The 27,990-nt window shown below is 46.7% G+C and overlaps 1 protein-coding gene across 1 annotated transcript in view; it reads left to right on the plus strand.

The window, feature by feature from the left end:
• BAK1 (BCL2 antagonist/killer 1) overlaps nt 1–27,990 on the plus strand; it is a 332,433-nt gene that overhangs the window by 175,125 nt on the left and 129,318 nt on the right. The window contains exon 2 of the mRNA XM_073575607.1: nt 2,215–2,312. Within this exon, the coding sequence (XP_073431708.1) occupies nt 2,267–2,312 (46 nt within the window). The 5' untranslated portion in view covers nt 2,215–2,266. The remainder of the gene's footprint in view (nt 1–2,214; nt 2,313–27,990) is intronic.

Consider the following 27,990-nt stretch of genomic DNA (forward strand, 5'->3'; position numbering starts at 1 on the left):
TACAACCGACAGGTGGTGCTATAGAGTTCAAGTCCCCTCTTTCTCTCTGAAGAGGCAGTTTGCATAGAAAAAAATAGTAATTATTGTAAATCCTATTCTGTGTGATACTGTCTGCTGAGTCGTGTATCTAATACCATTCTGTGTGCTGAGCTGTGTATCTAATCCTATCCTGTGTGATACTGACTGCTGAGCTGTGTATCTAATCCTATCCTGTGTGATATTGACTGCTGAGCCGTGTATCTAATCCTCTCCTGTGTGATACTGTGTGCTGAGCTGTGTATCTAATCCTATCCTGTGTGATACTGACTGCTGAGCTGTGTATCTAATCCTATCCTGTGTGATACTGGGCTCCCCCTGCAGTCTGTGTCAGAGGGTGGTCTGTGTTGGCACGGTAATAAATTGTGTTATTTCCAGCTTTACAGAAGGATGATAACACCATAGAAATAATAAGAATAATAGGCTTCAGTTACTACAACTGTCTACAAAGAAAACTGTTGCTGATAGCAACAAATCACAGCTCATTTTTCATCTTTTAAACAGCTCTGGGACAGCGTGGCGAGTTTTGAGTGGCGACTTTTGTGTTTCGACTTTTATGTGGCGAGGTTGGTGTATGTGTGGTGAAATGTGTGCTGAGGGTGGTATATGTGTTGAAGCACGTGGTAGTGTGTGGCGCATTTTGTGTATGTGTTCATATCCCCTGTTGGTGAGTATCCCATGTCAGGGCTCCACCTTAGCAACTGTACGGTATATACTGTTTGGCGCCATCGCTCTCATTCTTTAAGTCCCCCTTGTTCACATCTGGCAGCTGTCAATTTGTCTCCAACACTTTTCCTTTCACTTTTTCCCCATTATGTAGATCGTGGCAAAATTGTTTGGTGAATTGGAACGCGCGGGGTTAAAATTTCGCCTCATAACATAGCCTATGATGCTCTCGGGGCTGTAGCTGTAGCTGTGATGGTGCGGATGTCAATCCCGGACATACATATATACATGCACACCCACATTGAGCTTTATATATTAGATTTTGTATGAGAAGTTTAGTATGCAAGGTGGATAAATTATTAAATAGATCTCTATGAAACTGGTGTACTAGCTTTGCAATTTTCAGAACAGTTTATAGAATGAAATGGCTTCTGAATGCAAATGTATTCATTCTCCAGCCGCCTAATTTGACAGCTGCTGCTTGTACTACAGATTGTGAGAAAGCAGCAGCAGGGATGAGGAACACTGAGGAGCAGTCAACTAGAGTAAGTGGGTGGATATGGATACTGTCATTTCCCCCAAACTTGCCAATCTTATCAGTAAGGGCCCTAATCATCTATTGGAATCAAGTGATTCCTATTCCAAAACTCTCCTGCTATGCCTGTTAAAAACATAGTGATGCTTATTATATTCAAATTATCAAGGACTAGTTTGGAATGGCCTCTTTCCCCACACAAATCCAGCCTCAGGTCCTGTAATCACACCTCTCTTGGTGTTGAATGTCTTTATTGTCCACAGCATCTCTTCATGGATGATGTTGCATTCTTGCTCAAGACTTTCTGATGTCAGTTATGGGGAGGGGTGATTACAGCACCAGAGGACGGACTACCCTGGGGAATAGAAACCCTGATGGACTAGTCCTGGCAAAGCTAGTGTTTTTGCCACACATAACAGGAGAGTTTTCAAACAGCAAGTTCTTTATTACAATGCAGATATACAGGTCTATCGGGTAATGGTGGCAGTTTGAGGGCAGTGGGTCAGCTACTAGGATCCCTTTAAATTTTACCAAAATTATTGTACAGTTATATGAAATGGAGGAAGTATGAGGGCCTCACAGGACTTGGAGGTCAATTCAATAAGGCCATGTTCACGCGTTCAGTGTTTGGTCAGTATTTTACTTCAGTATTTGTAAGCCAAAATCAGGAGTGGAACAATCAGAGGAAAAGTATAACAGAAAAACGTCACCATTTCTGTATTTATCACCCACTCCTGGTTCTGGCTTACAAATACTGATGTAAAAAACTGACCAAATGCTGGACGTGTGAGCGTGGCCTATTACATGCAATTTGTACTGTGAAATCTGGAGGCAGATCCACTTTAAGGTAAGTTAAGTCTGTTTTGTATTAATGTTGCATTTGCTTTAAATGTACTGTATTTTTTTATGGCCATTTATTTTTGCTAGGCTTACATGCATATATTTTTTGTGTGTCTTAAATGAGTTTTGCATTGCAGGATCCCTGGAGAACATTGATCCTTTCCTTGTGCTTTGCTCCATCTATCAATAATGGCAACCGGAGGAGGAGAAAATGTTGCTGATGTAGCAGAAGGTGGTAAGTCCCCTAAACATAAGCTAATGTATACATTCAAAGAAATTGCATAAATATAGACAGCCAACATCAGCATAATCTCTGTTAGGATATTTTCAGGCTAAATGAGTATGTCAAAGTTTATAAAGGGAAGCAGATTGAAAAGCTGGAAGCAAAAATAATCACCTAACCACACATATCTAAAGAACAAGGTTATTAGTTAATTGATTTAAAGGGGATAATAATTATTTTATTTCTATAGCGCCGACATATTCCGCAGCACTTTACATTTTAGAGGGGACTTGTACAGACAATAGACATTACAGCATAGCAATAAACACATAGATCAAAACAGATACCAAGAGGAATGAGGGCACTGCTCGCAAGCTTACAATCTATGAGGTAAAAGGGAGACATGAAAGGTGGATGGTAAGAATTGCTTTCTTTGTTCGGATGAGCCATAGTGTACAAATCGAGTGTTCATGTAATCGACCAGCCATAGTGTACGAATCGAGTGTTCATCAGCCTAAGTATGTAACAATACAGACACAAATGGCTATTAAATGCATAAAGCATGTGAGAACATGATGTCAGCAACCTGGTTATGGTTAAAAATTTTGAATGGGCAACACTGGGATAGTTAGGTTAATGCGTTGAGACGGTAGGCTAGTCTGAACAAATGCGTTTTTAGGGCACGCTTAAAACTGTGGGGATTGGGGATTAATCGTATTAACCTGGGTAGTGCATTCCAAAGCATTGGCACAGCATGTGAAAAGTCTTTGAGATGGGAGTGGGAGGTTATGACTGTAGAGACTATCTTGCGAAGGACTGTGTCATCGCCATCAAGTGTCTAAAGTGCGACAGCGAAGACCACGTACAAGCGCTCTATCCATCACAGCCTGACTCTATGTCTACACCTTCTCCCACCACAAGCCATGGTGGAGAGAGTTCAGACCAAGCGACAAGCTAAGTTTCGGTATCTTCCTCATGCACCGAAGTCTGCAGAGAAGGTCTTCAAGACAAGTCCTGTGCGAAGATTTGCCTGGTAAGGGTGTATCCCAAGGGTCATCCAGAGAAGGCAGTCAAGGTGTACGTTAGTTTTGATGACCAGAGCAACAAATCACTGGCCAGGTCAGAACTCTTCGACTTGTTCAACTTAAAAGGAGACGTCTATCCTTACACATTGGGCACCTGCAGCGGCGTTATAAAAACCTCTGGAAGAGGGGCCGGTGGCCTCATAATAACTTCTCTTGAGAAGGACGCCATGGAGATACCACTACCCACGCTTGTTGAATGTAACCAAATTCCATTCAACAGGGAAGAAATCCCAATGTCAGAAGTCGCTCTTCAGCATCCTCATCTCAGAATGACTGCCAAAGAGGTGCCACCCCTGGACGACAAGGCAGACATCATAATTCTCCTCGGCAGAGACATTATACGACTGTACAAGATGCGTCAACAAATCCACGGACTACTCAATGAACTGTACGGCCAGCGCCTCGAGCTAGACTGGGTTATCATCGGCACTGTCTGTAGTGACCAGACACGGGATCCAAACAACATCTCCTCTTACAAAACGCTTATCACGTCAGATCACCATGACTTGTTCCCCCTGCCAGACCCACATCATTACTGGACGAAGGAGAAGTCAAATGTCACCAAATGTCAACAACCATTTGACAATTCAAGTCTCCTTTATCCTCAAGACTACAACCTAAAGACATCAGCACGCGATCCTTCTACCAAGGACAACAACTCGCCACCTACAGAGGAAGACATGGTGATCATCAGGGTCATGAGCATCAAACCCACCGATGACAACTATAACAGCTGGGTAGCTTCCTCACCTCTTCCCGCAAAGTCTGAATTGCCAAGGGATTCACAGCAAGCAACTGCTAAGTTCCCAGCCTTTGATGCCTTTCTCCATCACAAGCCTGGTCAAGCCAAAGCCATGCTAGACTTCAGTGCTCAGAGTGAGAGCCCCTCTCTCAACAGCCTACTTCTTACCGATGGTGCTAGCGTTTGCCCCACACAACGCAGCCTCATCATACTGCCGGATGTCGAACAACACACGTTCACTTCCCAAGCATCACACTGTGATGAACTTCCTATTGAATGAGGAGCTTCGCCTGTTCAAAATAGCATCCACGGTCCTCTTGTGTTCAAAACACCCATCGCAGTTAAAGACAGGGCATCACTGTGACAGCTCGCTACTCAGGGCATCAACAGGAACACTGTTACCATCTCAGAGACAGCAGAGGTGGGAGACGCGGAAGAAGTCCCTAAAGGTCTTACAGCAACTCCATGTCCTGCATCGTAGTTCTTTTAAAGATTCAACCGTCATCAAGAGACAAGTCTATGCTTCTTACGACGCATCTATTAAGACTACAGCTGCAGGAACCTCTTCAAGTGCTTCACTTTGCTGGCTCCTTCAAACATGAGTCACTTGAATGTAACTTTGTCGCTGGACTCTGCCACGGTGGGGAGCATACCTTCTCATGCTACTGCTGTGCTAGGACGCAGAACTATCAGTGTCCAACTGAACAACTGAACTTTAAACTTCCCCTTGTAGACTGGAACTTCTACTGTTGGGTTGGTGGAAGAGTTGGCATATTGCGGCTTCCCCAATCCAAAGATGGGTTTTCTATTGGACTAATTTTTCATAATTTATTCAAGGTCTACGTTTACTACAAGTATGGACTTAATTTCTGCATTTTGTTGCATTGTTTTTCTACTCTCCTTTCATTGCATGTTTCACGACATCGAGGGACACAGTCGTCTTCTTATCTTGCACAAGAACTTATGAAATCTGACTATTTCAGATGGGGAGTGTTGTGTCCCACAAATGGGAACAACCTGTAATGTATATTTCTCTGTGTTTAGTTTTTCCTCCAATCAGCAAAATTCCCTGTTGCTGCTAGGTAGAATTAGGGACACAGTCTATGTCCCTCCTGTAATTGAGCTCTGTATTAGGTTACTCCTCCCTTCTTCTTCAGTTTAGCCTTCAGCCATTACTCATGATGCATGTGTACTCCCCTGTACAGACTACCCCTTTTTACCTACTGTCCATTGTAACTAATACAAGATTTTAGAAGAAAACAGCATCGTTTCTCCTGGTCTTTCTACAGTTGCATTGCCAGTGGAGTAAAAAAAACTGAGGATGCCTGGTGGTGTAAGTACAAGTTACACAATTATCTAAGAAGCTGATAGAATGCTTGGGATTCGCAGCCAGCAGGAAGAGTCAGAATAGGCAGTATACAAAGAGAAGAGAACCCCCAACAGGAACCCCCAACAGGAAGATGAGTAGAGAATGAACTAGCAAAAGATACAGTGAAGGAGCGGTCAGTGAGATAGGAGAATAACCAGGAGCGAATGGCATCCTTCAGGCCGATGGAGCGGAGCATAGCGAGGAGGAGCTGATGAGCCACTGTGTCGAATTCTGCAGAGAGATCCAAGAGAATTAGCATGGAGTAGTGACCATTAAATTTAGCTGTTAGTAGGTCATTAGAGACTTTAGTGAGTGCAGATTCAATAGAGTGTAAAGAGCGAAAACTGGATTGTAAAGGGTCGAGAAGAGTTATCTAAGAGATAGCGGATATGTTGGGCGTGAACCAGGTGTTCCAGGAGTTTAGAGAAGAAGGGAAGATTAGAGACAGGTCTTTAGTTATAAACAAAAAAGAATAAGGAGCATCTAATACCATATGCAAATAGTATTTTATTGAATACATTCATAAGTTATAAAAAGATTTTTATTTATTATTTATAGAAATTTTTTTTTTTTATTTATTTAAAAATGTGAAGGACACAAGACATAAGGTCCGACACAGTTACTATAATTACAGATCAGGGAGACAACCTTATAATATCTTCACATATTCCAATGGTACCAGACATATAGAGTCATTTATGCCACTTTAGATATACATATATACATATAGCATATGCCAAACTAGTATCCACACACAATCTATTAGAACAATCTGAATAGTAAAAAAGGTCTCACCCGAAAATATCTGTGTAACCGGTCACACCAAGCAGCCCCAACGCACGTTTCGCTTGGGCTTTTTCAGGGGGCTGTGCAGAAATGCTGCAGATAGGGAGGAGGAAGAGTGTGTGGGCGGAGACTGTGTGTGGGCGGAGAATGTGTGTGGGTTTGTCTGTGTATCTGTGTGCGGGTGCCTGCTGGTATGTGCACGGCTGTGTGTGTGCGGGTCTGTGTGTAGGCTGCCATCGTCTGATGGGACTACTAGTCCCAGTCCCATCCGGCTATGTCTGCTCCAGTGACAACATTAGCCGATGATTGGAACAGTAGTAGTCCTGTTATGAACGGGTTGCCGAGGAGGAAATAAAAAACAACACAAGCTAAGTCTCAGAAAACCAAAGAGGTTGGTAACTATGCAGACTGCAGACCCCTGATCCTAACACGCAACTAGCAGCAGTCGTGGAGCGTTCCTACGGTGGTCCTAGATGCCTCATCACAACCGGAGAACTAAATAAGCCTAAAGCAGGAAAAGAGGAAAACTAACTGCCCCAGAGCAGACCCCAAAGGAGAAACAGCCCCCCACATGTATTGACAGTGAAAAAAGATGAAAACACAAACAAAGGCAGGAAAATAGGCTGAGCAAACGATTGGGCCAAACTAACTAGAAAGGACAGGAAAGGAAAGACACTGCAGTCTGCCAAAAAACCCTCAAAATATCCAACACAACTGATAGCAAAATTAACCCTGAAGTCACTAGACTTCTCCCACTATATCAGCACTCTGAAATATTCTGAGACAGAGCAAAAAGAGGCCAATCTAATAAGGGACAAAAAAAGGCAATTTGGCAAATAAGAGTGGAAATTCAGCACAGCCCAACCGGGCTGGCTGACCACACAAAAAACTGTAAAGACCAACAAGAGCAACTGTGAACATTAGCAAAAAACAAACTTATCTTGAGAAGACTGGAATAGAGCTGAGTCCTAGACCTGAGAAGCAGACTGAATCACCAGCACCAGGATAGGGCGTCGGCTGTCTTATATCCAGTCTGATACTCCAGAGATCCAATCATTATCTTCCTCACCAGGTGGCAGATCACTACCACTTAAACCAACCTCACTACCTCCTGCCACCACCAGAGGGAGAACGGAAGGGGAACTCTCACCTGGTGGAGCAGAAAATGAGCTCATAATATAGTCCTTTCATCCGGCTACTGTGTTGAATAATAAAAAAACACTTATAATACGTACTCTCCAAATGGCTAATTCCTGTTCCGATGTAATCAATTTAATAACGAATGTCCCACACCGATCACCCATGTAGAGCTGTGACATCAGGAGATGTGACCGCTCTACAGGGGCTTTGGTGTACAGTGACTGGAGATAATCCTCCCGCAGTGGATCACTTCAGCACCTAGAGATTACCGGAGTTCATCCTGTCACTTGCGGCACCGCTGCATGAGAAAATTCTCACACAGCAGTGTTGCCGTAAAGTGAGAGCACGAACTCCAATGAACTACGCTGCGGGAGTATTATCTCCAGTCAGTGTGTCATCAGAGGCCCTGTAGAGCGGTCACATATACATGCTCTATAGGGGAGATCGTCGAGGGACACTCGCTATTAAATGGATTACGCCCGAACAGGAAGAATGTGTTGGTTTATTATTTTATTTTTTTTGCAGGAGATCGAGGGCGTTGCAGGAATTAGGTGTATAATAAATATGGGAAACTGTGCTGTATTTTATTTCATTAAAATGCTTTATTCTGGCTGTGTCTTTGTTTAATAACTTAACAACTATAGGATTAGTATTGGACAAGTGTCTTATTGACACCTTTCCATTCCTAAGCTGGGCTTGTTGTCCCCTTACAATACAAAGGAGAAATCAACCCCACAACTATGAGGCTAAGTGCCGGAAGTGCGGCTGAGAGCTGGTGTTTGTAGCCAGGGGGAAGGGCAATATCCAAGGCCCCTTCCTAGGCTATTAATATCAGCCCGCAGCTGTCGGCATAGTCTTTTCTGGCTGTTAATTATAGTGGGACCCCACGTCATTTTTTTGTGGAGCTCCCCTATTTTAATAGCCATTAAAGGCTAATTATACAGCTATGAGCTGAAATTAAAAGCCTGGGAAGATCCACCGGTATTACCCCCTTCCCAGGCTATAAACATCAGCCCCCAGTTGCCAGCTTTCCCTGTTCTGGTTTTGAAAATTGTGCAGGAGCCCATGCAATTTTTCCCCCTTTTTTTTTTTTTTTTTTCTTTTAAGTTAAACATATATTGCGTTTAATGCAGATTTTGTGTGTGTGACTTTATTTAACACTTTATGTACCATTTTATTATGATCATTATTAAACATTTACCTTGGTATTATATATCTATCTATCTCTAGATATATCTATCTTTCTACATATATATATATATATATATATATATATATATATATATATATATATATACACACACACATCTATCCATAGATAGATATATCTATAGATACTTTTTGCCAGAGCTGTATATCTAAGAGATAATTGCACAGTTTTGTAAAAATCTGTTTCTCTACTTGTCTGACAGCCATTCCATTCCAATGTCAGTTGAATTCCAACCAGAGTACACCTTATTCTACTTACTGTGCTTCTGATTAGGTGATCACCTGAACTAAATCTTATTTAACGAAGGAAAGTATAATAAACCCTGCTGTGGTGTTCACAATCCTCTTGCAATAGGACAAGCTGGATGGCAAAACAAGTGCTAGAAATATCCCAAAGGTAATAGCAATGAAAAAATAACTTTTAACCATTCCAAAGGAGATGAAAAGAAAAGCCATGAGTGAGGAATAGAAGGGCTCAATTCTGGCTTTACTGGCCATGTTGCCTCCATCCTTAAAATTTCCAAGATGGCAGTCCATTACAAGGTCAAGCAGCAGACATTGGGGACAACAAAGCTACAGACCGGCAGAGGGCGAAAACTACTCCCCACTGATGGGGATGACCGTCATCTTATTCAAATGTCATTCAGCAACTGAAGGATGACATCAAGTGACCTACAAATGGAATGGCAAATGGCAGCTCGGGTGAAGTGCACGGCAAGAACACTTCATAAGAGGCTCCTAGAGGCAGAGCTCAAGTCATGTAAAGGTAGAAAAAAGCCTTTCGTCAATGAGAAGGAAAGGAGAGCCAGGATGAAATTTGTCAAACACCATAAGGATTGGACCATAGAGGACTGGAGTAAGGTAATCTCTGATAAGTCTAATTTTCAGCTTTGCCTAACACCTGGTCGTCTAATGGTTGGACAGAGACCTGGAGAGGCTTACAAGCCACAGTGTCTTGCACCTATAATATTTCCGAAGGACGAATGAATCAAGCCGCATACAAGGTTAACCTGGGAAAACAGTTGATTCCTTCTGCTCAGGCAATGTTCCCCATCTCTGAGGACTGCTTTTCCAGCAGGACAATGCGCCATGCCACACAGCTAGGTCCATCAATGTTTGGATGAAGGACCACCACATCAAATCCCTGTCTTGGCCAGCCCAATCTCCAGGTCTGAACCCCATTGAAAACCTCTGGAATGTAATCAAGAAGAAGATGGATAGTCACAAGCCATCAAACAAAGAAGGACTGCTTACATTTTTGTACCAGGAGTGGCATAAGGTCAACCAAAAGCAGTGTGAAAGACTGGTGGAAAGCATGCCAAGACGCATGAAAGCTGTGATTAAAAATCATGGCTATTTCACAAAATATTGATTTCTGAACTCTTCCAGAGTTAAAACATTAGTATTATTGATTCTAAATGATTATGAACTTGTTTTCTTAGCATTATTTGAGGTCTGCAAGCACTGCATTTGTTTTGTTATTTTGACTATTTCTCATTTTCTGAAAATAAATACAAAATTTCTCATGTCTTGGAAATTCGAAGACATGTCAGTAGTTTATAGAATAAAAGAGCAATTTACATTTTACTCAAAAATATACCTATAAAGAGAGAAATCAGACAAACTGAACATTTTGCAGTAGTCTCTTAATTTTTGCCATAGCTGTAGATAGATATATCTATATATAGATAGATCTAACTATAGATAGATCGATAGATAATAATAATAATAATAAATTTTATTTTTATAGCGCCGACATATTCCGCAGCACTTTACATTTCAGAGGGGATTTGTACAGACAATAGACATTACAGCATAACAATAATCACATACAGTAGATTATAACAAATACCAAGAGGAAAGAGGGCCCTGCTCGCAAGCTTACAGTCTATGAGGAAAGAGGGAGACACGAAAGGTGGGTGGTAACAGTTACCCTGATTGTATGGACCAGTCATAATGTTAAGTGTGTAACAGTACAGACACAGAGGGCTAATGGAGGCATAAAGCATGTGGGAACATGATGCGGGGAACCTGGTTATGGTAAAACTTTTGGCTCTGCCACACAGGGATAGATTAGGTTAATGTGTTGGGGTGGTAGGCCAGTCTGAATAAATGCGTTTTCAGGACACGCTTAAAATTGTGGGGATTGGGGACTAATCGTATTGACCTGGGAAGTGCATTCCAAAGAATTGGCGCGGCACGTGTAAAGTCTTGGAGACGGGAGTGGGAGGTTCTGACTATTGAGGATGCTAATCTCAGGTCATCAGCAGAACGGAGGGCGCGGGTAGGGTGGTATACTGAAACAAGGGAGGAGATGTAGGGTGGTGCTGAGCCATGGAGGGCTTTGTGAGTGAGGGTAATAAGTTTATACTGAATTCTGGAGTGGATGGGTAGCCAGTGTAATGACTGGCGCAAGGTAGAGGCATCGGTGTAACGATTGGTGAGGAATATGATCCTGGCTGCAGCATTCAAGACAGATTGGAGGGGGGAGAGTTTGGTAAGAGGGAGACCGATTAGAAGAGAGTTACAATAGTCGAGACGAGAATGAATAAGAGAAACAGTAAGAGTTTTTGCAGAGTCAAAGGTAAGAAAAGGTCGAATTCTAGAAATGTTTTTGAGGTGCAGATGACAAGAGCGAGCCAGTGATCGAATGTGGGGGGCAAAGGAAAGCTCAGAATCAAGTATGACCCCAAGACAGTGGGCCTGTTGCTGGGGAGTAATAGTGGAACTACGCACAGAAATGGCAATGTCGGGTATAGGTACATTAGTAGAGGGAGGAAACACCAGGAGTTCAGTCTTTGACAGGTTCAGTTTCAGATATAGTGAGGACATGATATTAGACAAAGCGTTTAGACAATCGCCGGTGTTTTCTAGAAAGGCTGGCGTGATGTCAGGAGAAGAAGCGTATAATTGGGTGTCATCAGCATAGAGATGGTACTGGAAATCAAATCTACTGATTGTTTGACCAATAGGGGCAGTGTACAAGGAGAAGAGGAGGGGACCTAGAACCGATCCTTGGGGGACCCCAACAGTAAGGGGAAGATGAGAGGAGGAGGAACTGGCAAAAGATACAGTAAAGGAGCGGTTGGAGAGATAGGAGGAGAACCAGGAGAGAACGGTATCCTTGAGGCCAATGGAACGGAGCATAGTGAGGAGGAGCTGATGATCCACAGTGTCGAATGCTGCAGAGAGATCCAAGAGAATTAGCATGGAGTAGTGACCATTTGATTTAGCTGTTAGCAGATCATTAGAGACTTTAGTGAGGGCAGTTTCAGTGGAGTGTAAAGAGCGGAAACCGGATTGGAGAGGGTCGAGAAGAGAGTTTTCTGAGAGATAGCGGATAAGACGGGAGTGGACCAGGCGTTCCAGGAGTTTAGAGATGAAGGGAAGATTAGAGACAGGTCTATAGTTAGCGGCACAGTTTTGGTCGAGGGATGGTTTTTTAAGTAGTGGATGTATGATGGCATGCTTAAATGAGAAGGGAAAAATACCAGAAGAGAGAGAGAGAGGTTAAATATTTTAGTTAGGTGAGGGGTGACAGCAGGGGAAAGGGACTGAAGGAGCTGTGACGGAAATGGGTCACTGGTGCAAGTAGTTGGGCGAGAAGATGCAAGGAGCCTGCTTACTTCTTCTTCTGTGACTGGTTCAAAATCAGAGAGTGAGTTCGATGCAGTGGGGGAGGGAGGACAGTGCATGGTATGAGGTGATTGGGAGATAATTTCCTGTCGGATCTGGTCAATTTTTTCTTTGAAGTAATTGGCCAGATCGTCAGCTCGGAGCTCCGTGGTTGGGGCCTGTACTCTTGGATTGAGTAGAGAATGAAAAGTGTCAAAGAGACGTTTCGGGTTATTGGACAGTGAGGTGATGAGGGTGTTGAAATAGGTTTGTTTGGAGAGGTGAAGGGCAGTGTTGTATGTTCTAAGCATAAACTTAAAATGGATGAAATCTTCGGGTAGATTGGATTTTCACCACAGACGTTCGGCGCACCTGGAGCACCGCTGCAGGAAACGTGTTTGCACCGTGTGCCAGGGTTGTCGCCGTCTGCGTTGTGGTGTTCTATTTATAGGGGGTGCATATTCATCCAGGGCATTTTGAAGTGTTTCATTGTAATGCTTCAATGCAGAATCAGGACAGGAGAGGGAGGAGATAGGGGCCAATGAAGACTGCAAGTTCTTCATAAGTTTCTGGGTGTTAGTGGCCTGTATGTTTCTATAAGTATGGACAGTGGGGGTGACCTGAGCAGCATGGCAGTTCTTGATAGAGAATGAAAGAAGATTGTGGTCAGAGAGCGGGAGAGGGGAGTTTGCAAAATCATCCACTGCACAAAGCCGAGAGAAGACCAAGTCGAGGGAGTTTCCATCTTCATGCGTTGGAGAATTAGTAAGCTGCGAAAGGCCAAATGAGGAGGTTAGAGATAAAAGGTGAGTAGCAGATGGTGAGAGGGGAAGAGCAATGGGGATGTTGAAATCACCCATGATGAGGGTAGGGATGTCACAGGAGAGAAAATGTGGAAGCCAAGTGGCAAAATGATCCAGGAACTGATGGGAGGGGCCGGGAGGACGATACACCACTGCCACTCGCATGGAGAAGGGGGTGTAGAGTCTGACGGCATGGACCTCAAAAGAAGGGAAGACAAGTGAGGGTACTTGAGGGATAACCTGAAAGGTACATTTTGGTGATAGGAGCAGACCAACGCCTCCACCAGCTCTATTGTCTGATCTTGGGGTATGAGAGAAGTGAAGCCCCCCATATGAAAGAGCAGCAGCAGCGGTAGTGTCTGACTGCTGGATCCAGGTTTCAGTAAGAGCCAGGAGGTTAAGAGTCTTAGAAAGGAAAAAGTCATGAATGAAGGAGAGTTTGGTACACACTGAGCGAGAATTCCAAAGTGCACAATTAAGAGAGACAGATGGCATGCAGGGAATATTAATAAGATTAGAGGGGTTTCTGAGTGTAGCAGTCGGGAGGTTTGACTTTCTATAACATGGGGGACCAGGGTTGGGAGCAATGTCTCCTGCGACTAGGAGAAGGAGGATAGTAAGAGTGAGCAGATGGTTAAGTGATTTGTGAGAGCGTCTCTGATGTTGAATGGTGGGACTGACTGGATCTGTGCAGTTTAACAACGTGAAAAGAGCATGAGTGCTATACATAGGAGAGGAAAGAAGTGAGGGGCCAATGTGGATGGAGTGTAGAGAGTTAATGCCAGGGCGGTGGATGTGTGTGAATGCAGCGGCCAGGATTAAAATTACACAAATGCATATGGTATATATTTAGATAGATATAACTATCTATATCTATCTATAGATGTTCACTTACATTTGTTTTGTGTGTACATTATAAGTGAACATGGTATGTGATGATATTATGGTCTTCAGTGGAGTATGTAAAAGAATAGGTTGGACAAAGAAATTACATCACAATTCTTTTTTTTTCTGCTAAATAATAGATCTTTATTTAGCTTACAAAAACACATACAAATCCGCATGAAAAAAATGCATGAAAATCCGCATTAAATACATCAAAAAAGCGTGGATTGTTAACTGCGTTTTCTGCCAAGAGAGGAAGAATCCGCACAGAAAATTCCACAGGCAAATCCGCAAAATGTGCACATACTCTTAATCATCGGGAACATGCTGTTCCCTGGAAAGCAAGAAGTCGGGAGGCAAGGAGAGGTGCACTCCTGAACAGCATCATGAGAGAACTTTTTAAAGGGATATTCTAAACTCCAGTCAACAGGATATGCCACTGATTGTGGCGCACATCAGGGCCTTGTTTTATATAGATACAATTACTACTAGTGCGACTCCCTGTTATACATTGCAATCAAGATACAAGAAAATAATAACAAAGATGACAACCTATGTGTAATTATAATAAACAATGTACCGGCATCTACAATAAGACAACAACACCGGCTCCACAAATTGCAGAACATCTTTCCCCCAGTTTGCGTATCAGAGCGCATGTCTGTATGTGTGACATCTCTTTGGCGACACACCAGGGCAGTGTTAGTTGGTGACACGCACACTGCCATCCAGTTAGTGCACAACCTTGCCTCCCAATAGTTGTAATGTTTCCTTGGCAACAAGCTACTTTCCGTGTCCCGCGCCTGTTAATTCTGGCCTACTTGGTTAAGTGGTAGACACACTTCCTCACCTTATTTTCCGATGGCTTTATTCAGTACTGTATATAAAATGCCATTTAGCTGTCTTTTTCATATGCTGTTCCATTAATTCTTTGTTGTTTGTGTCTCTGATACTTGACAAAGAGGAAAGGAAAGAGAAAGCGCATCTTGTGCAGATCACATCAGACAAATGGAAAAAGAACAATAAGCAAACCTGATGGTGAAAGTGCTCACCTGAATAGGTCGTGTAGCTGCAGGTACAACACTGAGAATGGTAGGGCGTGTAATCCTCCAGCTGCTTCCCCACCATGCTGGACCCCGTGCAGAGTTCCAGAAGTGTAATCCAGGGAAAAGAGAGTTCCAGGGTATAGTATAGTGCTGCCTGTAAGGATTAAGATGCCACCAAATGTTGTATGGAACTTGTTTATTATTTAATGCTACGCATTTCAGAGCTGGTCCAGCTCCTTCCTCAGGCAACTATCTACAGTTAGGTCCATATATATTTGGAAAGAGACAACATTTTTCTAATTTTGGCTCTAGACATTACCACAATGAATTTTAAATAAAACAATTCAGATGCAGTTGAAGTTCAGACTTTCAGCTTTCATTTGAGGGTATCTACATTAAAATTGGATGAAGGGTTTAGGAGTTTCAGCTCCTTAACATGTGCCACCCTGTTTTTAAAGGGACCAAAAGTAATTGGACAGATTAAATAATTATAAATAAAATGTTCATTTCTAGTACTTGGTTGAAAACCCTTTGTTGGCAATGACTGCCTGAAGTCTAGAACTCATGGACATCACCAGACGCTGTGTTTCCTCCTTTCAGTTACTGTTTGTTTGTGGGCCTTTCTGTCTGAAGTTTAGTCTTTAACAAGTGAAATGCATTGTGGTAATGTCTAGAACCAAAATTGGAAAAATGTTGTCTCTGTCCAAATATATATGGACCTAACTGTATATAAAAGTTTTCAAAACACTCCCAAAAGGGCATTATCGAATAGGTTCAATGTTGGAATTAATTACTGAGCATCTGTGGCGTTAATGAATAGCGGACCTATTCAACATGACTTGTATACATATATTATGAAAGCTGTTGAAGGAAATAGTGCAAAAATAGGGTCTTATATGAGAAATAAATGGTTAATACAATAGGCTTGCACTCACCAGATGTAGCTGAGATCAAGCATTGAGAAGATTCGCTGAAGCAGGTCCACGGGTCCAAAATGGACTGGCCGTTAGATATAAAAATTGGTCTTGTGGTTTATCCTGATAAAGGAGTTCTGTGAAACTCTGAAATGCATTGAATAAAAACCACAATTATTAATACGTCTGGACTTTCAATGATTCATCAGCACAGAACAGGACCACGTTCTCCCAATTTTTATAGTATACATTTGTAAAACAACCTGTACTATAAATTTTGCAGGCCTAACTAAATTATAATGTGGTATGAAATCCTATTAGACACCCCTGTGTGGAGAAAAAGAACAAAAACTTCCTGTTAAGTGTTCTCTTATTCTATGCTGTGTTGTCTGTGCACTCATTCAAACCATGAGGTTTGAGTGTGGAAAGCTTAAGTGGGATCTGTCCCCCCCATAACATATATAACCTATTAATATGGGCATACAGATAATAGAGATGTTACACTAGTCCTACCTGTATGCCTCATATTAATGTCTTGTTGAGAAATGTAATACTCTTTCTGTATGCTAATGATTTCTTCCAGGCTCCGGGGCGTGCGGTGCCTGGAAGAAATCCCAGCCTCTTCTCCATTATAATACTACCCCCCACCCATGCACATCAGTTCTGGCACTGGAATCCCATGCCTGTGCCATGCACTCCCTCAAAAATCCATTCCTCCCCTTCTCTTCTATGGGTGCTGCATTCAAGGTTCTTCTGCGCCAGCGCCAATATGTCAGTCACCCCCGGCATGCACGTCAACAAAGTTCTCTCCTAGCGATGACTGTCAGGGAGGAAGTGGGGAGAGCACCTTATCGTCGTGCACAACAGAGGTCTCTGGAGCACAAGTTGCCTGCACAGAAGATCCCTGAGTTCAGTACCCATAGAAGGGAGGAAAAGGTATGGATTTTTGAGGGAACTGCAGGACGCAGGCTTTGGATTCTCGGGCCACAACTGATGTGCATGGGTGGGGGTAGTATTACAATGAAGACAGGAGGCACAGATTTCTTACAGGCACCGTACGCCCCGGAGCCTGGAAGAAATCATTAGTATAAAGACAGAATATAAGATTTCGCAACAGGACTGCTAGTATGAGGCATATGTGACGTCCGTCCACGGATCTGGACTGCAGTAGGGACAGCACCCCGAAAAACCCCGAGACCCTTAACCCCTATACAGGGATCTGGAATTGTAGCAAGGCCCAGGGGGTGGCTGTCTGGTGGAGCAGTGCGCCAGAGCAGGACGGTCGCCAATAGGGAAGAAGGCGGGGAACCAAAAATGTAGTCAGAAACCGGGAGAGCAGCGGAGGTAGAGAAACGGCAGGCAGTGGCAGAGTCGACAGTCCAGGCCAAGGTCACAAAACGGGAGAGCGGCAAGGTACAAAAACGGCAGGCAGTAGCAGAGTCGAATATCCAGGCCAAGGTCAGAAACCGGGAGAATGTCAGAGGTACAAAATCGTCAGGCAGTAGAGGGGTCAGAAATCCAGGCTGAGTCAGAGTCAAACAATAGCAAATCACACAGTAGTACATAGGGGAACCAAGAATATATCCGGCGGCTTGCAAGACCAGTCCCAAGGTATTTGAGGGATCATGTCATCCCTCACAGGCTCCCGAACTGATGATGTCATCAGGACCGCCCCCATGACCAGGCCAGATGATGATGCACCAACCCCTTCATGATTGACAGAGGAGCGGAGCCTGCGTCCATCAGATGCCTGCGCAGGAGCCCCTTCTCTGTCACCGCTATCACTCGGGGGCGAACCACGGCGCCTCCCAGTGGCCGAGGCAGGAACAGCAGGCCCCGAGTCTGATGGCGACGTGACAGTCCGGCGCCTCCTAGTGGCCGAGGCCGGGACAGCAGGCCCCGAGTCTGACGGCAATGTTACAGCATACAGGTAGATCTAGTTTAATATTTCTATTGGCAATATGCCCATATTAATAGGTCATATACATCCTGGGGGGTAACGGATTCTCTTTCAAGATCCATGTTACACCGCTCCGCCATACTCACCCGGCCTCCGCTCCCACGCCGCAGTCGCCCTCCGCTCCCACGCCGCAGCCTCTCTCCACCCGACGGCCGCGGCGGTCACCTGAGACAGGCCCGCGACCGATGCCTTCCCTGCATGCTATGCGCATGCGCCATAGGCCGCGGCCGCGCCTCCTTCCTGCTTCTTATGCTCCGGCTGTGCCCTGACCCGGAAGCACCTTTGGACCAATGGCTGTCCAGACGGGGCCATATCAGGCCGCTTCCCCCTGAGGGAGGCGCCTGATCGTTGTGTTTCCTGACACCATGGCCTCGCTCCATCGTGCACACTCTGCTCCTGCAGTTCCTGTCTCGGCTGCTCTTCACAGCAGCTTCTCAGTCCTGCTACCTGTGTTCCTGGTTACCTACTCCAGTCCTGCCTTCAGTGTTCCTGCCGTCCTACTCCAGTCCTGCCTTCAGTGTTCCTGCCGTCCTACTCCAGTCCTGCCTTCAGTGTTCCTGCCGTCCTACTCCAGTCCTGCCTTGTGTTCCTGCCGTCCTACTCCAGTCCTGCCTTCTGTGTTCCTGTCATCCTACTCCAGTCCTGTCTTCAGTGCTCCTGCCATCCTACTCCAGTCTCAGTCTTACTCCGGTCCATCCTGAGCCGCCCCTCTCGGTACCGGCTACCGTGGTACTCGAACCCCTGGGCCTGCTCCTAACGGTCCCTTGTATAGGGGTCGGTTCCACCTGGCGGCTCGCCCGGGGTCCCTCGGTGCCACGGTCCAGAGGGTCCACTCCCGGAGTTCCCGCTCCTGACCACCCGTGCTAACAGTACGATCAGGCCATGGACTCCGCCGGTACTACGGCTGCTACCCAGAAAGAGTTGCTATTCCTATGGGAGAATCAGGGGCGCATTATGTCAATCATGAAGTCGATGGACACCCGTTTGTCGGCCTTACAGGTGGCCGATCCTGGAAATGCCACTCAGCTGGCCAGTCTCCAACAGGAGCTGGGTCAGCAGCAAGATACTCAAACCCACATTTTGTCCTACATGGCCTCCTTTGATAGTCGCTTGTCGGCCCTCCAGGCTGCCGCTGCAGTGCCGACTCCTCCCCCTGCGTCTACTGCTCCTCCGACGCCCCGCCTCGCCAAGTCGCCTCGTTTCACCGGGGATCCCAAGCTCTGTAGGGGGTTCTTAAATCAGTGTAGTCTCCACTTTGAATGGCTGCCGCAGCAATATCCCTCGGACTGGGCCAAAGTGGCCTTCATCATGTCCCATCTAGAGGGAGAGGCCCTTTCTTGGGTAAACCCGCTCTGGGAACGTGACGACCCGGTCGTTTCGAGTCTCCCGGTTTTCCTGGATACGTTTCGTAAGGTTTTCGATGAGCCGGGCTGGTTAGCCTCTCTCACTGAGTCACTCTTTAACTTACACCAGGGCTCTCTCACGGTCGGACAGTACGCTATTCGCTTTCGCACTGTTTCCTCCGAGCTCGGCTGGAATAACACAGCTTTGGTGGGGGCATTCTGGCGCGGTCTTTCTAGTAAAATAAAGGATGAACTCGCAGGTCGAGATACCCCGTCCACCTTAGAGGACCTTATCTCGCTGGCTACCCGCATTGACCAGCGCTTCCTGGAGCGCGCTCGGGAGTCAGTGAGAGACAGGCGCTCCTCCAGGTCAGTTTCTCCTTTCACTCAGTCGGCCAGCTCTCGTTCAGTCGGATCTTCTTCCCTCTCTTCGGGTGAGCCCATGCAGATAGATCATCTCAGGTTGGCCGAGTTACGTCAGAGAGAGAGACGGGCACAAGGTCTGTGCCTCTATTGCGGTCATTCGTCACACTATATCCGCACCTGTCCTAAGAGACAGGGAAACGACTCCACCTAGGTCAGGTAAGAGAGGCCTTCCTAGGTGATAATGATGATTCCTCTCAACCCCTTACGATTTCTGTGCTTTTGGTTTCAGGAGGGAGACGTGGTTCCGAGGTGGCCTACGTGGATTCGGGCTCAGCGGGTAACTTCATTCGGCCGGAAGAAGTAGACAAATACCAAATTCCTGTAGTCACTCTATCTAACCCAATTCAGATTGCCACCGTGGGTGGCAAACTGCTACAGGTGACCGTCACCTTGGTCACTGAAGAGGTGGAATTGCAAATCGGAGCCTTACATCGAAAGAAGATAGCCTTTTACGTTTTACCTAAGCTCTCTCACGCCATTCTACTCGGTCTTCCATGGTTAAGGATTCATCAGCCTGTTCTCGACTGGTCTTCTGGGGAGATACTCCACTGGGGGCACCCGTGCCAAGCTCGCTGTCTGACTCCACTGTCACCTCCAGACCTCCCGGGTCTTCCTCCAGCTTACAGCTCCTATGCCGATGTTTTTGATAAGAAGGAAGCGGAGGTCCTCCCTCCACACCGGCCGTTTGACTGCCCAATTGAACTTGTTTCTGGTTCAACCCCCCCAAGGGGCAGAATCTACCCTCTGTCTCCCGCGGAGACCACCGCCATGTCTGAGTACGTCCGAGAGAACCTCGCCAAAGGCTTTATACGGAAATCCTCTTCGCCCGCGGGAGCTGGGTTCTTCTTCGTCAAAAAGAAGGACGGGACTCTACGGCCATGCATTGACTATAGGGGCTTGAATGAGATTACCATCAAGAACAGGTACCCTCTTCCACTCATTCCAGAACTGTTTGACCGTCTCAGAGGGGCTCGGGTCTTTACCAAACTGGACCTCAGAGGAGCCTACAATCTGGTCCGTATCCGTGCAGGTGACGAGTGGAAGACCGCTTTCAACACTCGAGATGGCCATTACGAGTACCTGGTCATGCCCTTCGGTCTTTGCAATGCTCCTGCAGTCTTTCAAGAGTTCGTCAATGAGATCTTCCGGGATCTCTTGTACTCCTGTGTGGTCGTGTACTTAGATGACATCCTCGTCTTCTCGCCGGACCTCTCATCCCACAGAAAGAGTGTCCGCCTGGTGCTTCAGCGTCTTCGGGAGAACCGTCTGTATGCAAAGATCGAGAAATGTCTCTTCGAACAGACCTCTCTGCCATTTCTGGGATACATTATCTCCGACGCTGGTCTAAGGATGGATCCCGAGAAGTTGTCTGCCATCCTCAAATGGCCTCGCCCCGTCGAATTAAAGGCGATACAACGATTCCTCAGGTTCGCCAACTATTACCGGCAATTTGTCTCCCACTTCTCCGCGATCACTAGACCCATCTCTGTGCTCACCCGTAAAGGGTCTACTTCCAAGGATTGGTCTCCTGAGGCAGAGGAGGCCTTTCTGACCCTAAAGCGGGCTTTCTCCACGGCTCCGGTCCTGCATCGCCCTGAGAGCGATCGACCTTTTGTACTCGAGGTGGACGCTTCCTCGACTGGTGCCGGGGCGGTGCTGTCCCAGAGAACCGCCTCCGGTCGCCTGCACCCTTGTGGCTTCTTCTCGAAGGCCTTTTCTCCATCCGAGTGTAACTACTCGATCGGTGACCGGGAACTTTTGGCCATCAAGTTGGCCTTGGAGGAATGGCGCCACCTTCTGGAAGGAGCTGTCCATCCTTTTGTCATCTTCTCGGACCACAAGAATCTGGCCTATCTCCAGTTTGCCCAGAGACTAAACCCTCGCCAGGCCAGATGGTCTTTATTTTTTGCCCGATTTGATTTCGAGCTCCGATTCCGTCCCGGCAACAAGAATTCCAAAGCCGACGCCCTGTCCAGGGTCTTCCAACCACACGAATCCACGGAGGAACCGTCACATATCATTGATCCCTCTAGGATCATCACCGTGGCTCCAGTGAACTTACTCCTCCGCCTGGCAAGACGCCTGTGCCAGAGAATCTCAAGCAAAAGGTTCTTCTATGGGGGCACTCCTCCAAACTGGCCGGCCATGCCGGAACTAAGAAGACCCTTGACCTTATCAAACGTCACTACTGGTGGCCCTCACTTCGCCAAGATGTACTCGACTTTGTGGCTTCTTGTCCATCCTGTGCAAAAAACAAGGTGCCACGGAGATCTCCGTCCGGCTTGTTGCTTCCGTTGCCTGTCCCTACGGTTCCTTGGGAGAACATCGCCATGGATTTCATCACCGACCTACCCTGCTCTGCGGGCTGCACAGTCATCCTGGTGGTGGTGGATCGTTTTTCCAAGATGGCTCACTTCATCCCTCTGCCCGGTCTTCCCTCAGCGCCAAAGCTGGCCGAAATCTTCATTCATCAAGTCTTCAGGCTTCATGGACTACCTCGACGCATTGTGTCTGACCGAGGGGTTCAGTTTACCTCCAAGTTCTGGCGTTCGCTTTGTAAGCTTATGAACGTTTCCCTCGACTTCTCCTCGGCCTACCATCCACAGTTCAACGGACAAGTAGAGCGTACCAACCAGACGCTTACGGGATACTTACGCCACTTCTCTAACGCCCACCAGAACGATTGGGTCAACTTACTCCCCTGGGCAGAGTTCGCTTATAACAACCATGCTGGTGAGTCTTCGGCCAAGTCTCCGTTTTTCATTGTTTTTGGCAGACATCCTGGTGTTCCTCTTCCGATAACCCCTGCCTCTGAGGTACCCGCGGCCAATGCCTTGTCCTCGGAATTTTCTAAGATTTGGGCTGAGACCAACACATCACTCAAGAGATCCGCTGATCAGATGAAGAACTATGCAGACAAAAAGAGGTTGGATTCTCCTCCGTATCGTGTTGGCGACAAGATCTGGCTCTCCTCCAAATTCGTCCGACTAAAATTGCCCTCCTACAAGTTGGGTCCACGCTACATTGGCCCGTTTGAAATTCTGGGATGTATTAACGAAGTTGCCTACAAATTGAGGTTGCCTGCTTCGCTCCGGATCCCGAACACCTTTCACGTCTCTCTCCTGAAGCCTGTGGTGCTGAATCGTTTCCATTCCTCGCTTGATCTTGGTCCTCAGCCGGTGGGTGCCGACAACATTTTTGAAGTGCAGGACATCCTCGCTGTGAAAAGGGTTAGTGGTAGGACTTTCTTTCTCGTTGATTGGAAGGGCTTTGGTCCTGAGGAGAGATCCTGGGAGCCTCGGGAGAATATTCATGCTCCCCGTATCCTCAAGAGGTTTCTTGTTAACCTCCGGGGGGGGCGGCTTAGGGGAGGGGGTACTGTTACACCGCTCGGCCACACTCACCCGGCCTCCGCTCCCACGCTGCAGTCGCCCTCCGCTCCCACGCCGCAGCTTCTCTCCACCCGACTGCCATGGCGGTCACCTGAGACAGGCCCGCGACCGATGCCTTCCCTGCATGCTATGCGCATGCGCCATAGGCCGCGGCCGCGCCTCCTTCCTGCTTCTTATGCTCCGGCTGTGCCCTGACCCGGAAGCACCTTTGGACCAATGGCTGTCCAGACGGGGCCATATCAGGCCGCTTCCCCCAGAGGGAGGCGCCTGATCGTTGTGTTTCCTGACACTCTGGCCTCGCTCCATCGTGCACACTCTGCTCCTGCAGTTCCTGTCTCGGCTGCTCCTCACAGCAGCTTCTCAGTCCTGCTACCTGTGTTCCTGGTTACCTACTCCAGTCCTGCCTTCAGTGTTCCTGCCGTCCTACTCCAGTCCTGCCTTGTGTTCCTGCCGTCCTACTCCAGTCCTGCCTTCTGTGTTCCTGCCGTCCTACTCCAGTCCTGCCTTCTGTGTTCCTGCCGTCCTACTCCAGTCCTGCCTTCAGTGTTCCTGTCATCCTACTCCAGTCCTGTCTTCAGTGCTCCTGCCGTCCTACTCCAGTCTCAGTCTTACTCCGGTCCATCCTGAGCCGCCCCTCTCGGTACCGGCTACCGTGGTACTCGAACCCCTGGGCCTGCTCCTAACGGTCCCTGTATAGGGGACGGTTCCACCTGGCGGCTCGCCCGGGGTCCCTCGGTGCCACGGTCCAGAGGGTCCACTCCCGGAGTTCCCGCTCCTGACCACCCGTGCTAACAATCCAATAGGACTCCTTATTAATCTTTGTGTTCTGCCCTCTGAATAGGGAAAATATGTTTGCATTATGTGCTGGTTTAGTTAGCACAATGTAGTGGTGGCTGAATTTATAGCTGTGCCTTAAATAGCATTTACAGTCTTTGTATTTAACAGAAGCAATGCACTGTGGGAATGAAGCAGTGTATTCTGGGATAAAGAAGATTCCATTTTATTCTGTGTATTTCATAAGGACACACGTGTTTATCTGTCCTCCTATAACTCCCCAACTTTAGTTCGTTATCTAGGTAAAGCATATCTGATAAGATTAAAATATTTTCTTGCAATGCAGTGTTGTTCAGAGAGGTTATTAACTGTATGGCAGCCAGAACTTAGCAGATGTAATTAGACACCTGTGTGTTTCTATATAAAGTTTGCATCACAGTGAATACTTTCTGTAATTGTGTTAGCTGTGTGATCATCTGCCCAATACTTACCCATCATCACGAAACAATCAATGACCTCAGGGAGACCAGTCAAAGAAAACACTGCGGGAAGCCGGCAAAGGCGCTCAATCACAGTGAAATCCTAGGTGCATTGCTCCCTGGGAAATATGAATATGCAAATAAAGTCCGTGGAGCCTCATTTAAGTGTCTCAAACACGGGACTAGCCAGATCTTCCTCCAGGGAAGGACCCAGCCAAGGGGTGGCTCCTTTTGGAAACCACCATTACCACCATATTAAGTGGCCCTTTAAGTCAATATCCAGCTCTTTATGAGTTTACAGATATGACAACGGAAATACCAAGGCCAGGTATCCATCCACAGACAGCTGTTTCGGGGTGTTGCCCCTCATCAGTGTGGAGTAGGATTCTGGCTCGGTGTGAGCAATGCCTAGTAGACCAACATCACGAAACAATCACTGATCTCAGGGAGACCAGTCAAAGAAAACACTGCGGCAGCCGGCAAGGCGCTCAATCACAGTGAAATCCTATGTGCATTGCTCCCTGGGAAATACGAATATGCAAATAAAGTCCTTGGAGCCTCATTTAAGAGTTTCAAACAAGGGACTAGCCAGATCTTCCTCCAGGGAAGGACCCAGCGAAGGAGTGGCTCCTTTCGGAAACCATCATTACCACCATATTAAGTGGCCTTTAAGTTAATATCCAGCTCTTTACAATATTTACCCATGTCGTTTGTATTCTTTATAGTTTTACCACATGTTCTATACTCTTCACCAATAAACAAGTTAGACTACAGAGAATAGTCTGCTTATTTTGGAAGATAGAAGGTGGTTTATGCTGTATGCTGAATTGCACACCGTGTCAACGTGTATGAAGGCAAAACTCTGCTCTTTAACCATGCTCACATTTGCCCTCACAGTTTTTGCTCCACTAATCTTCACTCTCCTTCGCTATCCCCAAACCCCTGCACCCTCGAACCAAATAACTATCTCCCCCTCACCTCACTTTATCTCCAGACATACTCCTTAACCTCAGACTTCTACTAAAATACATTACAAGACGATCACTCTCCTTCACCCACCTGCTTTCCCTTTCTCTGCTTCTTCTCACTGCTGGTGACTTATCCCCCAATCCTGGCCCCCCCTGCCTCATACATCCCACTAATCCTCACCCCCTATCTTTCTCACACTAAGACAAACTACCGCAATCCCTCTCACTTAAAACCTGTGCCACTGACCCCCTCCCGCACCCTCTTTCTGGAGCACTTTGGAATGCTCGCTCCATCTGCAACAAGCTCCACGTGATCCATGACCTCTTTACCTCCCGCAACTTTTCCTTCCTGGCCCTCACTGAGACCTGGCTGACACCCCCTGACACGGTGTCCCCAGCCGCACTGAGTTATGGCAGCCTCCATTTTACCCACACTCCTCGCCCTGGCAACAGACAAGGTGGAAGAGTGGGTTTTCTCCTTTCTAAAAACTGCTCCTTCAACCCTATCCAACCCCCACCCTCCCTTTTCCTCCCTTCTTTCGAGGTTCACTCTGTCCGTATTTACTCTCCCTCTAATCTCCAAATGGCTGTCATATACCGACCACCGGGCTCAGCCACTGCCTTCATCGACTAATTCTCCACCTGGCTCCTCCACTTTCTCTCTGCTGACATCCCCACCATCATTATCGGAGACTTCAACATCCCCATTGACACCCCCAGCCAGCAGCCTCCAAACTCCTGTCACTTACCTCATCCTTTGGACTTACTCAGTGGTCCTCCATAGCCACCCACACAGATGGACATACATTAGACCTCATCTTCACCCGCCTCTGTTCCCTATCTAATCTCACAACCTCTCCCTTCCCCCTATTTGATCACCATCTACTCAACTTCTCATCCTTGTCCTTCTCACCTGCCCCCCATGTCCAGCCACTAGCACATCCTCGCAGAAACCTCGCACACCTAGACATCCACAGACTCAGACTCTCTTCTACCTCTGTCCTCCATATCTTCACTCCACAACATGGACAGTGCCACCGCTTTCTACAACGCCACCCTCACATCAGCCATAGACTCAGTCACTCCTCTCATGCATGGCAAAGTGCGACAAACCAATAGGCAACTCTGGCACAACAACCTCACCAAAAAACTTCGACAAGCATTCAGGGTCGCGGAGCAGCATTGGAAGAAAACACGCCTGCCAGACGACTTCACTGCTTTCAAATAAGCTACACTTGCCTCAAAATCAGCCCTCACCTTTGCCTAACAGACCTATTTCACAAACCTTGTCTCTTCATTATCCCACAACCCAAAACAACTGTTCAGCATATTCAACTCTCTCCTCCGCCCACCACTGCCACCTCCAACTCCCCTCATCTCTGCTGAGGACTTTGCCACCTACTTCAAAAACAAGATTGACCAAACAAGGCAAACCTTTACAGTTCCATAACCCCAACCACTCCACATACCAGATCTCTGCCCTTCCCAAATAACCTCTCTCCCCAACATCACTGAAGGAGAGCTTACTCATCTCCTTTCCAAATCATGCCCACCACCTGTGCACTTGACCCCATCCCTTCCCACCTGCTCCCCAACCTCACTAGCATGATCATTCCAACCCTAACCCATCTCTTCAACTTATCCCTAACTTCTGGTACCTTCCCCTCTGCCTTCAAACATGCCACCATAACACCCATCCTCAAAAAATCAAACCTTGACCCAACGGCTATGCCCAGCTATCGCCCCATATCACTGCTCCCATTTGCTTCCAAACTCCTTGAACAGCATGTCCATGCTCAACTTTCCTCCCACCTCTCATCTAACTCCCTCCTTGATATCCTGCAATCTGACTTCCGCCCCCACCACTCCACTGAAACTGCCCTGACCAAAATTACTAATGACTTACAGCCAAAGCTAACAGACAGTTCTCAATCCTCCTCCTTCTTGACCTGTCCTCTGCCTTTGACACAGTTGACCACTGCCAACTGCTACAGATTCTTTCTTCCCTTGGCATCAAAGACCTTGCTCTGTCCTGGATTTCCTCATACCTTTCTGACCGCACATTCAGCGTTTCCCACTCCCACACTACCTGCTCATCCCACCCCCTCTCTGATGGAGTCCCACAAGGCTCTGTCCTGAGACCCCTACTCTTTTCCATCTATACTCTTGGCTTAGGACAACTCATAAAGTCCTATGGCTTCCAGTACCACCTGTATGCAGATGACACTCAGATCTACCTCTCTGCTGTCCAGAATCCCGCAGTGTCTATCAGCTGTATCCTCCTTTTTCATCTCTCGCTTCCTAAAACTCAATGTAGACAAAACTGATCTCATTATCTTTCCTCCAACTCGCGTATCTTCCCTACCTGATCTATCTATTATGGTAAACGGTATCACACTCTCTCCTGCACCGGAAATCCGCTGCCTTGGAGTAACTCTCGACTCTGCCCTGTCCTTCAAACCACACGTTCAATCTCTTGCCACCTCCTATCGCCTCCAACTCAAAAAATATTTCCAGAATCCGTCCCTTCCTCAGTCCTCTATCTACTAAAACTCTTGTACATGCCCTCATCATCTCCCGCCTTGACTACTGCAACAATCTCCTCTGTGGCCTCCCTGCTAACTCTCTTGCATCACTCTAGTCTGTCCTCAATTCTACTGCCCGACTAATCCACTTCTCTCCTCGCTACTCCCCTGTCTCCCCCTCTGCAAATCCCTCCATTGGCTACCAATTTTTCAACGAATCCAGTTCAAA

The sequence above is a fragment of the Dendrobates tinctorius genome, unplaced genomic scaffold, assembly GCF_039654945.1.
Source record: "Dendrobates tinctorius isolate UK_male_01 unplaced genomic scaffold, ASM3965494v1 ptg000045l, whole genome shotgun sequence".
Lineage (NCBI taxonomy): Eukaryota > Metazoa > Chordata > Amphibia > Anura > Dendrobatidae > Dendrobates > Dendrobates tinctorius.